Here is a 13,733-nt window from a genome sequence, read left to right on the forward strand (position 1 = left end):
ACTGCCACCGCTCGCGACATCGGAGTTCTCCAAAAGGAGCTCGTCTCCCTCGCTTTGGCCTGCCACTAGTGAATTTCTCCCGTTCCGCCACATGCGGAATGGACCCGACCAAAGTTCGGCAGGGGCACGCCGGCCATGGAAGAACGTACTAATAGAACAGAGACCACACACGACGACACCATCTTCAACGCGACGCCCTCTCTTTCCGAGTCAGGTTTCGGATGGCCACAGCTTTCGCACAACAGAACTGGACCCGACCGGAACGAGGCCTCGCTTTCAGAGACACACACTTTTAGGGACAGCAAGCCTACCAAGCAGCAGCAACAGCTGGGCTTACAGCAGCAACAGCACCTGTGGATCACTGATTCGGCAAGGGGTTATTTACCTGGCAGTCACGAGTTGTCGCCTCCAGTCAGGCACCGACACGCGCCGCAGGTCACAGGCGACCACAACCATGGATGATGGATGGATACATCTAACTGCCGATCAAAACTAACGCTAGGCTACATGTCGCTCTCTGCCAAGATCACACCTGGGCATCCCGAAACTGGATGCCAGTCGGCATAGGTTCCCACTTCCCACCCACCTAACTAGGATCACTACTTTGCCGCATTCTCATGGGCACCCACCATAAGCAGCACTTCCGCTTTGCAATTGTGGAGGTTCACACTACAACATTGCCAGGTAGATGCCGGCGTAAGATTTCGTCACGCTGTTTCGCCAGCGGGACGGCGAGGAGGCTAGCTTCAGTACCTGTACCCACTCTCGGCAGCGTACTTGCTCCTGACGTAGTGATCATACTTCGGGTCGCTGTAATCCGCCGGCTTCGCCTCGGCGGGCCTCGGCTCGGGGTGAGCGGTCCCGTAGGGGACCTCCCCGCTCTTCTCCCTGTGGCGGTGGCGGAGCCGGTCCTTTGGGAGCTTGGCGCTCGCCGCGGCGGGCTCGGAGGTGCCGTAGAAGTCGGCGTACTCCTGCCTCTTGGAGGACCTGTGCTTGCTTGACAGGGTGGAGTCCCTGAATTTGGATGGCTTGATGCTCTTCTGGGCCTTTGGGGCCGTCTCGGTCACAGCGTTAGGTGCGTGGAGCGTCTCGGGCCTCATTGGCGTGCTGCTGAGCTTCTGCGCTGTCGAGGTCTCCTCTCTGTCCTCGGGCATCACGAGCCTGTCTTTGAGTGGAGTGAGGTCTGTTTTCCTCTTCGGGACAATGCTGAGAAGTAACTTCCCCACTCCTTCGATAGCAAGTTTCAAGAGATCAGAAATAAGCGTCCCCAAGGATGGCCATCCAGCTCCTGGTTCCTCTTTCAGGCTCTCCACAACCAGAGGTGGCTTCCCAAGAGTGCTGCTCTCGTGTTGCTCGTTTTCAGGTGCCTCTACCTGGATTGGATTGGCATCAATATATAAAAATTACTATGCAAGCAGGAAATAAAAATTCAGAATGCAGAGAACCGAGTGGCAGATATTTTCTTTTGCGGCCCACTATATATTGAGAAAGAACAGGATGCTATTTAAGCATGATTACAAACACTTCGAAACCAAGTGCTTCATTGAGATTACAAATATGCATCTCATATGGGAAAACATATGGAAATAGACAATATTGAACAAGTGTAAACAAACAACTACCTTCTCGGAGCTTGAAAATCCAAACCCATGTTGGAAACCAGAAAAGATATATCCAGCCACAACAGCACCGATGACCAATATGATATCTGTGTACAGTACAAATGATTAAGTATGGAACTAAATTTTGCAAATACTAGATCAAGTACATCAACAAATGAATGACTAGCCATCAATATTGATACATTTGCCAGATATAATCATCATGAAACTACTAATCACAAATCACAATTCGGATTATCACATTTAAGATAAACCAGTGGTGCAAAAGATCGATTATTCAGCTAGCTACACGTATGGTATCCAGCGATGACAACATTAATTATAGAGAAACAGGTCTATCAAGGACCACATGGGAATCAAGAATTTTCCATGCAAATCTCAACATGTGAGATATAGGGATATGGTAGATCCCATCATCCCAAGTTACAGTTCCCTATAAACTTTAGCGTTAAGATCACAATATAGCATGTACACCTATGACCGCTTTGATACTATTAGGACAGATGTGGATGGAAAGAATGGTTTCACATGTTCTTCTAAAAGGATGAGAAAGTAATAATGTCATCAATGCTATACTCTTAAAGGGAGAGAAAGTGATCATTTCATCTATGTTCTTCTAAAAGGGTGAGAAAGTGACATTGCATCTACATCATGACTAATTAAAGAGGTTCATAAAGAATTTAGAAAGGTGAATAACTATACCTGACAACGTCTTAAAGAACTTACATAAAACATTTCATGATCAAGAGACACTATACCTGCATTTCTTAAAAAGGTTCCTTATATGCCATAAAAAATACCTCAGTCAGCATTTTGACATGGGCAGACATGTTATCCCTGTCTCCCTAAACTTGATCCATCAGGACTATAAGTTTATCCATCAAGTGGGGCATGAAAAGATAGCTTTACATCATCGTATTTCAAATAAAAGAAACAAAGGGAAAAGTAGAAGGGGACCAATACAACCAAAATGCCAATACAGTTCTTCTCCCTCATATGATATACATAGGCACCACCAGTAATCTCCTTTTTCTTTGTCTTTCAAGAATATGACATGGTTCAAAATGGTTTTTTCACATCTACTTGAAGCCTAAACCCGCAACAAAATTACGGTGACAGCATTCACGATATAGTGTGTTTTTATGGCAGATCATAGCTTGGAGAGTTATCCTGCTGGCATATAAGGACTAAGGAGTATCCTCTTTCTTAAATGGACTATATGGTACTATACAAATTACATTCAGACATTCAGTGGATGCTATTTAGAAGTCAGCATAGGATTATTTAGCATTTCTTCAACCTTCTAACTTCACTCCCATCTTGCCACCTCAGTTTTTTAAAACATAGTCTGTGGTACTCCCGTATGGGGGTCTGAGTTTGTTACCAGCCTATTGGAGCCAAGAAAGTATAAACCAGGAGCCTTAAATAAAATTTGGTCCTAAAAGGGAAAGATCTAAATAATAAATACCAAATGATTTCATGATTTTGCTGTGTTTAATCCCTATATATAGTATCATGGATACATGTAATAATTTTGCACATAACCACGAAAAGGTGTCAACACAGCACTTGGCATATTTTTACTTCTCCTGTTTTCCAACAAACCATCTCGGAATTGCACTTGGCACATCATCACCTCAAGAATATGACATGTTGGATAGTTACCCTTTTCTTATCAGAAACATCGACATATACTGCACAATTAATAGAAAAAGTGAAAGAGAATGAACCTGAAGATAGGAGGGAGGAATCCTGATAAGTGCAATCTTCTTGCGGAAGAGCAATTTTCCTAAGGGCTGCATTTCCACGGTCAATAACCAGAAGAGAGCACATTTTCTTCACATACACCACATCAAAATCAGTAGAGAACTTTGCATCTTCACTGGGGCCATCCCTATAGCCTGGGATATTTGATTTGCCACCAGCAATGGTGGTCACTCCTGCACAGAAATTTCATTCACAAATTGTTGGCATAACTAATGCATAAATCACATATCTAATAAACTATTGATCACCTGATTCCCCAATCTTTCGAATTGCCAAGTTTGCAGTGTCAGCAACATAGACATTTCCCATATCATCAACCGCAACGCCTGTGGGGCGCTTGAATCGGGCATCACTTGGTTTACCATCTATGTGACCAGAATGCCCCTGGAATGAACCAGCAACAAGTCTTCCCCTGCTATCTGCAGAGCTCCTATATTATCAGTCCACACTGCTGGACTTATGTTTACAACATTTGGATGATACTTGTTTAAGCAAAGTTCTCTTTGTTATCTTTTTCCATAGCATTTCTCTACATATGCATGATCTAAGTTAACTGGAGACCTGAACTGCACTTATTACTGCATGAATGGAAAATAGACAGGTGACTGGGATCAGGTCACAGTAAGGTGCATTGAGCCTTAAGAACAGTGTAATATTAAATATATAAATATCAGACATTCAAGCACTGTTACTAAAAGAGTAGCCCTTAGTAATTAAAAAGAAAGATCACAAAATATTAGCATGCACTGATTAGCATTGATATGTCTAACAGATACTCCCTCCGTCCCTTTTTATCTGTCGTTCTCACTTCCCGAGAATTCAAACGTAATCAACTTTGACCAAATATATATTAAAAAAAATTAATATTTATGATACATAATTAGTATCATTAGATAGATCGTTGAATCTATTTTCATAATAAATTTATTTAAAAATATAATATTGCTAATATTTTCTACAAATGTGTTAAGGGACAGAGGGAGTATGCCTGAAGAATAGTATTTGGTAGTTTGTTATTTGAAACTTCCCTAACATATAATCATGGTAAGTGTGGATTGTGACATTATGGCCACTATCCACCAGAAGGATACCACATGAGCCACATATAAAGTACAGTGTAGTATATAAAAAGAAATTTAACGAAGAAAACACCGCAATGAGGTGGTGGGAAGAGAACATACACTCAGACAGCGGCGGAGTTATTCGCACAATGTTGCTATGTGCTGAGTCTACCGCAAGGAGCTCCCCACCCTCAACAGGGGACACCCTGATGGTGTGCGGCGTGACACCAAGCTTGTCACCTTCAACAAGCGTCTCGACAAAGTAGCCGCTCTCAAACTGCAGCGCCACACCCACATGCACATCTGCGAAAAACAGCCAAATACAATGACCAAGTGATAAAACAAGAACACAAATATCTCCAATTGCTGGCACCTGTAACACGTATTCAGTGCCTTGGGCCGCAAATGAAGCAAAAAACCAGATCAGTTTGACCTGCTGGATCTAGACTTGGCTAACATCATTCTAGAAACGGGACAACTGAACTTCAGCGCCCATTTGAACTTGGCTGGGAGGTAGGTTTGTGTTAGCAGTTAGGTCAGAAATAGATTGCCACTTGAACTGAACCCAAACAGAACCGAGTCAGTAACACTGTAGCAGTGCGAGATACTTTTGCTTTTAGAAGCTGCAAAAGACCTGCTTACAACATGTAGTTGGATAAGAAAAATCTGAACAGAAGCATATCTAGGTGGAAGGCCTGCTTACAGCATTACAGAGACGCAAAAGAATCATGTACTAGCATAGAGTGAAGAGCAAATACTACTCTAACAGGGGTGGTTTCTGACTGATGAAGGCGAGCCCAGGTCGCGTCACTGTCTAAGTATACTTCTCATTTCTCCTGAACAGCATAAGCTTCTCATCCCATCCAAGAGATTCTGATTTACATTTTTTTTTTCAAATCTCCCCCATCCCATCCCTTGTACAACCGATTTGTCCCCCCTGGTCTTCTGCTCTCAGTCACAGACTTACAGGTTACAGCAGCGCGAGCGCCGTACATGGGCTAATCGCAGCAGAGGAAGCAACAAATCGCAACGCAGGGTTGGCAACATTGGTATCCTCTATCCCCGCGCAAAAACCCGCTAGCTAGCTAATCCCCCAGGAAAGCAAACCCCCTGTGTAGTAGGGCGCGGGCAACTCACCGGCGTACTGGGAGTGGGCAGGCTGCTTGGCCGCCCCGTGCGGGGAGGCGGCGCCCCGCGGCCACTTGACCACCGACGAGAGCTGCTTCACGATGCTGCCTGCAACCAACCCCCAGAGACCGGAGCAAGCAGTGAGTCAGAAGAGAAGAGGAAGGAGTGCGAGATCGAAGAACCCCCGACGCGACTCATCACCTGTGGTGGGCGAGCCGAACGCGGCCGCCTCGGAGCGCGAGGCGGCGGCGGCAATGTGGAGGAGCAGGAGCAGGGATCTCAGTCCCATGGTGAGTGTGTGTGTGGGTGTTCGATTCGGCTCCGCTCCGCTCCGCGTCGGTCTTTGGTCTCGTCTCTAGTGGGAGGGAGGCTGGGAGTGGGAGGGGGGAGAAAGCGAGAGGAAAAGGGGCTTTTCGCTTTCGGCCGTCGGCCCTGCCTGGTGTTGCGCGACGCGAGGGAGGGAGGGTGCTGCGGCGCGGCGCGGCGCGTGCGACGGGGCGTGTCGTGGGGACGGCGCCCGGGTTCGCTCGGGGATGTGTTTCGTCACGGCGGCAGGGATTAATGCAGTGGATGGTCGGCAGTGATGACGGCACCGGTCGCATCTGCTAGATCTGTGCAGGGGCCCAGCTACGACCATGTGCGGCTCAAGAGTTACCGTAAGACTGTCGCGAAAGGTTTTTTTACATTGCGGTTAAAAATGGGCTTTACACGGTCGCGAAAAGCGAAATGGGCTCGTACTGTGCAGCCCATAGGACAACGTGCCCGATGGGCGATGATGGCTGATGCCACTGTGCGCTCGCGCTGCGCATTACATGTGCAAAGCAGGGAGGGACGGGCTAGGCCCCCTGCCTGCCTGCTACTGCTAGTAGTAGTTCCAACAAGGCCCAAAAGGCCCACACCCAAATGACGGCGGCGGCAGCAATCTTGGGCTATGCTTTCGGAATCCCAAGTGGTAAAACAAGCGAACGAGAGTTCATGGACAGCCCAGTCAAACGAGTCCCAAGTTTAATTCGTTGGAGGACTCCTGGGCGCACACGCGCTTGCACATATTACATGTAAATCGCCCTTTAAAATTTACAACACCGCCCTTTGATTTGTAAACAAGTCGCTGCCAGCGACTTGAGCATTTTCCGCCGGTTTCCACTGGATAGCAAATACATGTCGGGGAAGAAGGGAGTTATATGGAAATGTACGGATCGCCATACCTGATAAACTCAACGCTCCTTTTGGATGCATAGCCCCCCCCTCCCCCCCCCCCCCCCCCCCCCCCCCCGCCGCGGCTACTACTTGACAGGGAAATGAAGAGGTGCTAGCTAAAGCTAATCATGTATTCATGTATTGTATCACTATATTATACCCAATACTGTCATGTCAAGTGAATATATAGTGCTAAAGATGCATGGGCAAAGGAGCGAATGGTGATGAGATGGATCGGAGGAATATGAGGAGGAAAGAAGAAAAATGGAGATACGGAGGAAGGAGGAGATTAGCCTGCCTCCCTCAAATTCTTTGCTGCATCCACCATTGTAAAGATGTGTACAAACAACTCTTAAACGTGTATTTAGACTACATCCACCTTATTGTTTAAGCATGTTTTTCTTAAAAGATTACACATGTGAAAATAAAATATACATTGAGATTACTTGGATTCTTATTACGATCTTAGTTGATGTGTTACTTGTTGCATGTTGAATAGCTAGCTAGTTGGACATCACATGCACTAGTTTGTTTCGGTACACTTAGATCCTCCTGGAGATGAAGTGTAAAAGTGTTTTGAAGTTCACGGAAGCGAGATTGAAATTTTTCACCACTGATTTTACATTCTACTACTTGGATCGTACGTTTCATGTGGAACAATTTACATTATGATAAACAATTGGGAAGCTAGATGGATGGATGTTCTTTATGTTGTTAAGAAAAAAAAGAAGGGTGGTTACTGTGAGGGTCTGTCAAGCTAGTGGGCTCTCACCATCGCTTTTTTTTTTTTAAAAAAAAGATAGAACCTCCATCATCTAATGATCCGCCCATATAGCTCTAGTAGAACCTTCATTCTCCTTGCCCATGTCAACACATGCCATTGAAATTTTTTCACAATATGTGTGTTTGTGTGTGGGAGGGGGAGGGGGGCACGTGGCCCCTATCCTTTGGTCGCGCTGCTGATTCTTTGACCCTATTTGTTTCCGCTATAAACGGCTTATCGGTGGAAATAAGTGAGAATCCCGCCAAACACTTTGCTTATTTCCACCTATTCTCGCTTATGTGGTAAGCCGTTTCAGAAATTTGAACTACGAGAAGCGAGAAGCGAGAAAAGAGAAAATCTTTGCTTAGATTATAATCCAAGCGTGGCTAGGAGAAGCGTATACAAACAGGGCCTTTGTACGTTGAAGAACAAAAAAAAGTTTTACATTCTACAACTTGGGATCTTGGATCATACTATTCCATGTGAAACAATTCATTTGGGGAATCCTAAAACTACACAATAATTGGTTTATAAGGATGTTTACTGTGAGTCCTTTACGTGAAATATTCAATCAAGCTAGTGGGCTCGCCATCTTTTTTTTTTCAAGATGGAATCTCCATCGTCTAATGCATAGATGCTATAGTATACTATAGGTGGTCAGTGTTTTATGCACTCGATTGCAAGCTGATCAAGTTGAGATCGAATCTCATGTACTGGATGGTATCGGCCGGACCGAATCCGTGAATTTTTTTCGTGCGCTGCAGTACGTGACCACGCACGGTCGGCGTCCTCGCCGATCGGCTGGGTTTCTTTGCCGGAGCTTGCCCCCAGTCCGATGGCCTGATGGCTTGTGGCGCGACGTGACGGCAGACTTACTTTCCCTGTTTGAATAGTCTAAACTTTAAAATAGACTAAACGTTAGCTAATTCTAGGCTAATTAGCTCTAACCGTAATTAGCTCTTATCCATGTACAAATTAGTTCGCAATAAGCCCATATTTAACTATCCTATTTAACATTGAAATCTTAGGTGTCTAGAGAATTCGGAAATCCTATCCATCCTCCGGAAGATAGATATCTATGCATCTAGTAGTAGCCCAATAACTAGCCCATAACGACCCAACAAACTATCTCAACATTTTATATGAACTATCTCAACATTTTTTACGTAGAAAATTTGATGAATGTAAAAAAAATATTGAGCAAAATGTTGGTGAGTGAAAAAAAAAGTTAGTGCATGTAAAAATTGTTGAGCAGGATGTAAAAAAAGTTAGAGAAAAAGGCTGGTAGATATAAAAAAATGTTGGTTGATATCAAGAAATATTGATAACAATTAAGTCAATTTTTTTAAAAAATGTTGATGATTGTCAACAAATGTTGATGGATGTTAAAAAAATATTGTGCATGGGCTTATACGGACTTTAGATGAGTTGCTTATCTACCTTTCGCAAGATAGCTCCATAGAGAATTAGCACTTTTTTTTGACAAAGGACTTCCATTTCATTTCAAGCGCATTTGTACACTGATGAGGTCGTACTGACCCCAGGATACATTCTGGAGCGCTGAGCAACCTACACAACCTAACTGATGCAAGTCACAAGAGCAGGAGAAATTAGGTGGTGTTTAGGAGACAGGGGCTAAACTTTAACCTTGTCACATCGGATGTTCGAATGCTAATTAGAACGATTAAATATGAGCTAATTACAAAACTAATAGCAGAACCCCTAGGCTAAATCGCGAGACGAATCTATTAAGTCTAATTAATCCATCATTAGCGAATGGTTATTGTAGCACCACATTATCAAATCATGGACTAATTAGGTTTAATAGATTCGTCTCGCCATTTAGCCTAGGGGTTGTGCAATTAGTTTTGTAATTAACCAATGTTTAATACTTCTAATTAGTATCCAAACATTCGATGTGATAGGGGTTAAATTTTAACCCCTGTGTGCCAAACACCCCCTTACAAGAGGTGAAAGAAGTCACAGCTCTGGCTTGAAAAGCAAGTGAATGAGCTGCATAATTCTCCTGACGTCTAATTTTCACTACCTGACGAGGTTGCTGACCTTGGCATTGTAAGAACTCTGAAAGCACTTGTCGAAGCCTCGAAGGGGCAAATGCCAGATCCTTCTGTAGAAGTTGCACAGCTTGGCTACTATCTGTGGCAAAGCACATGTGCTGGATTTGCAAATATTTTGCTACTCTAGCAGCCAAGGCTAGAGCAGCTAGCTCTGCCATGAGAACAGATTCCACCTTCACCCTTGCTTGAATCTTCAAAGTCCATGATTCTGTGCTCCCTGTATAAAACAGCAAAATTCCCAATCCTGCCTGTCTTCGAGTTGCGCCAGCTAAAGCTGCATCAGAACAGCAGGACCATTCGCTGCCGATAATTAGCACTTAAATGGGCCAAATACTAGTGGCCTACTCGTACGTGTGAGGGCCTGAGAGGGGTGAGAGGCTGGAGCGCCTTGATTGGGCTGGACCGGGAAAATGGCAGGTAGGTCAGCAGGTAGGTGCAGTGGTATGTATTCTGATGTGCCTTACGTGCAGGCGCTAGGGCAGCTGCTCTTCGGAAAATGCTTATCAAAATGGAGAGCTGCTGCTCCATGCCTCCGGGCTCCACCCAGGGGCGAAGCTAGAGCCTGGAGGATCCGAGTCACTTCAATATATACGTGTAATAAAAATCTTGTCCAATGTATACAAAGTCAAAGAAAATGCTTATCAAAATGGAGAATCTGGTACGCTTGATAGTTAATATTAATAAACACCAACAAAATATTATATGGTCTGTATACAATTGGCAAAATACACTATAAGTTGACTTCTTGACAAGACAATGACTAAAAAAGTGTTAATTAGATGATCCAATGTTAAGAAAAAAATTGATTCACCAATGGGAAAAATGGTAAGAAATCAATTGATTACCTCTTAGTATTTTCGATTTCCACTTTTCCTGAAGTGATACATTTTTTATTTCTCCACATAGCAAATGAGACTATGATTCATGTACTCATCACCCATACGATTGCGCAATTGTGTTTTCACAATTTTCATGGCTGAAAATATCCTCTCAACTGTAGCTGTGGCCATTGGCAATATATGTACTAACTTCAAAAGCCGATAAACCAAATGATAGGTAAGATGTATCCTTGTCTGTATCATTTTTTAGGAAAGCTCAACAATTATATGTATGTTGGCAAATCTGTCATCTTGATGCACATCATCAATATAAAGGAAAAGCTCAGCGTTAAGATCCTCAACTCCATATGATCAAAATCAGCAAGATATAATTTATCTAAGCTTATCAAACTGTCCACATTAAAATTATGAAATGAATCTTTTGGGTTGAATGCAGCTGAACATACAAGCAATTGAGAGGTAGTCTCATTGAAATGACTATCAAGCTCTTGCAGCAACCAATCAAGAACTTCATTAAAATAATCAACTTGAAAATGATGTTTATCAGTAATTCCTATTTTTTCCTTAGCTTGGTTGGATCGATGTAAGCCTCGGTCCATTTCCAATTTGGAAATATCATGTTTATCAAAAAACTCATACACTTCAAGTACTTTCTCCCACTCATGTCGTCGAACTCGATCTAAATGGTTTCTAGTAGATCTCACACAATTAACATCATTCACAATATCTTGATCTCTCCGTTGCAATGCCGTAGACAAGGTATTTGTTATAGTCAAAATAGTCAACATGAGATGCAAATAGAACACAAACTCAAAAAAATGGAAGTACACATGAACACCCCTTGCCATTCCATCCCTGTCTTCCTTTTTCACAAATTCAAGCACTTTGATAATTGTTTGGAATAAATTAACTAAACTTCTAAGCGATTTATAGTGAGAACTCCAACGAGTATCTCCAGGTTTTTGAAGACATTGTTCTTGATTAAATCTTGTCCCAGTATTAAGTAACCCACGTTCCAAGGCCTTACTAACTTCTTTGAGATTGATATCTCGAATCATGTCCCTTCTCTTTGAAGATCCACCAACCACATTCAAGGTAGAAATATTGTTAAAAAATTCAGCAATGCATGTATGCTTTCTAGCAACAGCTACAACCACTAGTTGAAGTTGATGGCAAAGCAATGGACATAATATGGACTACTATTTTCTCTCAAGATCAGAGATTTTAACAAAAAATAGGAGCTGACGATGATCGCTCGAGGCCTCGGGCGCCGATTCCGGCTAGGAGGAGTACCGCAGCGACCGCGATGGCGCGAGCGCCGCCTCCCTCTCTTCCACCTTTCTGCGATTTCGGGGCTTGGACGATGCGTTTGGTCGAGCGAGCTGCTTCCTTCGCGGACGGACGCTTTGTGTTCTAGTGCGGCTCGTCACGCGCAACGCACACGAATGCGGCAGCTGCTCCAGTCTCCGGATGTACGCCCTTTGCAAAATTCATCGTGAGCTTGGACGCTTGGTTGATGAGTTGCTGAAAGCTGATGATTGCTATGCTGCATGGCTATTGGTGGGCTGGATGGACGGATGGTGGTGCACCTAATTGGAGTTTAGGGAGTGCACAAGTGGTATAATTGAGTTGCTAATTACTGAAATCGTTTTTTTCCTGGTGCATGCACTCGGCAAGCCCAACGTGGCTTCGCCCCTGGTTCCACACCCATATCTGCAGTCCGGACTCGGCTAGCAAACCTGTGCGGCTGGAACAAGATCCTTTAACTTTGTGTCTTCTACGTCACCCCGTCACCGTAGGTCCAAACACGATGGGACTCGTATGGCAGTGAGATTGAAAGTTTCAGAGGATCCTCTTCTGTGCAGCTGTGTGCCCCTGCCTAATCCAGCAGCCCACACAAGCTGTTTCTAGCTCTTGTACAAGCGGCTCGGACGCTCGGTTACATTGTTTAATTTGTTTTCAACGATGATCACTGTGTGTACGTTCCATTTAGAAATAAGGCCAAGTAGTAGTAGTTGTACATAAGAAATTTACAACTGCATGCACCGACGATTTTTACACGAAGAGATATAACCGATTGCAGCAGGCGTATACTATCCATAAAGAGCACCTGGTCCCTCGGAGACCGTCGTCGTCATCCGCGGGCGAGGTCACGCTCGCAGGCGCGTGCTGAACCACTGGTGTGCATTACGATTCGCATGCAAATTCCTCCCGCTGTGCAGGCAAAGGGTTTTCATTTCGTTTTTGGACAAAGGTGACTGAGATAGAAAGGAAGGTGCCCAACAACTCACTTACCGGCCTACTAGTACCTTCTATTTTTTTACACTTTACAGTTTTTCTGGATGGACAGTTCTTTTTTTCTAACCACCGTTCTGACAAATATTAACAATTTAGGAAGCAAAACTTTGCACAACATCCTGGTTAAGTAGAGAAGTTAAACGTGATACCAAAATGTAGTTCACCTCAAGTTTTATTTAAAAAAAAACAAAAAAACACGAGCACAAGGTGGGACATGGATGCTGCTACTGGCCTTCGGGCGGGCCCAAAAAGCTAAGGCTTGGTACGTACCAGGCGCATGAAGCCTCGCTCCTCCCCCTGTACGTTCATGTGTGCTGTGCTGGGGCGGCATTGAGACGCTGCAGGGCGGCGCGTGGCAGCGTAACTGACGAGGACCTGACGAACTGATCCAGATGACAAGGAGTGAGTGCGTGGTCCCCACCTTCCATTCCCTTTGCTTGCAGTGCAGTGTTGTACTTGTACTACCAGTGGATCGAAAAGGCAAGCGGCTGCGGATCTCATGCAACGAGCCAACAACAACTGCCGCGGAAAAGGGCCCTGACTACCTGAGCAACATCAGTGCAGGACTGCACGGGATGTACGTTGCTAGCTAGCTAGGGAACACATCATATAACTAAATGAATTGTGTTTGACGACGATTCATCACTAAGGAATGAAACTAACTTTAGTTTGTGTGTAGTCGGTCGCAGTCTTTGAACGAATGTACAGGCAAACAACACGGTCAATTATCTGTACGTGCCGCAGCACTAGCCAGAACACAGGCCGTAACACGGTACTGGCAAGCAAAAGTGATGATGAACTGATCGATCATGATGGCTCAAAAACGTATACCGCCGGCCAGAGATCTCGGGCTAATGCGCAGGGAGCCGGAAAAGCAGGCGGGCAGTTTAGCTGTTAGCATTCGGCATTAGCAAACAGTTTAGCACTGTCAGTTGCGTGACCCTGGGAACCCATGGCCGGGTCGTCGATCGATATACGAT

The 13,733-nt window shown here is 44.5% G+C and overlaps 1 protein-coding gene across 1 annotated transcript; it reads right to left on the minus strand.

Moving 5' to 3' along the window:
* Window positions 1-365: 365 nt before the first annotated feature.
* Window positions 366-6,016, minus strand: LOC117858535 (uncharacterized). The gene is made up of 7 exons (XM_034741620.2): window positions 5,780-6,016; window positions 5,588-5,686; window positions 4,571-4,753; window positions 3,638-3,808; window positions 3,353-3,562; window positions 1,623-1,708; window positions 366-1,373 (listed from the first exon to the last, which is right to left on the minus strand). Exons 1-7 carry the CDS (start codon window positions 5,865-5,867, stop codon window positions 747-749), a joined length of 1,464 nt encoding a protein of 487 aa, XP_034597511.1. The 5' UTR covers window positions 5,868-6,016; the 3' UTR covers window positions 366-746.
* Window positions 6,017-13,733: the final 7,717 nt, after the last annotated feature.

The sequence above is a fragment of the Setaria viridis genome, chromosome 1, assembly GCF_005286985.2.
Source record: "Setaria viridis chromosome 1, Setaria_viridis_v4.0, whole genome shotgun sequence".
NCBI classification, from domain to species: Eukaryota; Viridiplantae; Streptophyta; class Magnoliopsida; order Poales; family Poaceae; genus Setaria; species Setaria viridis.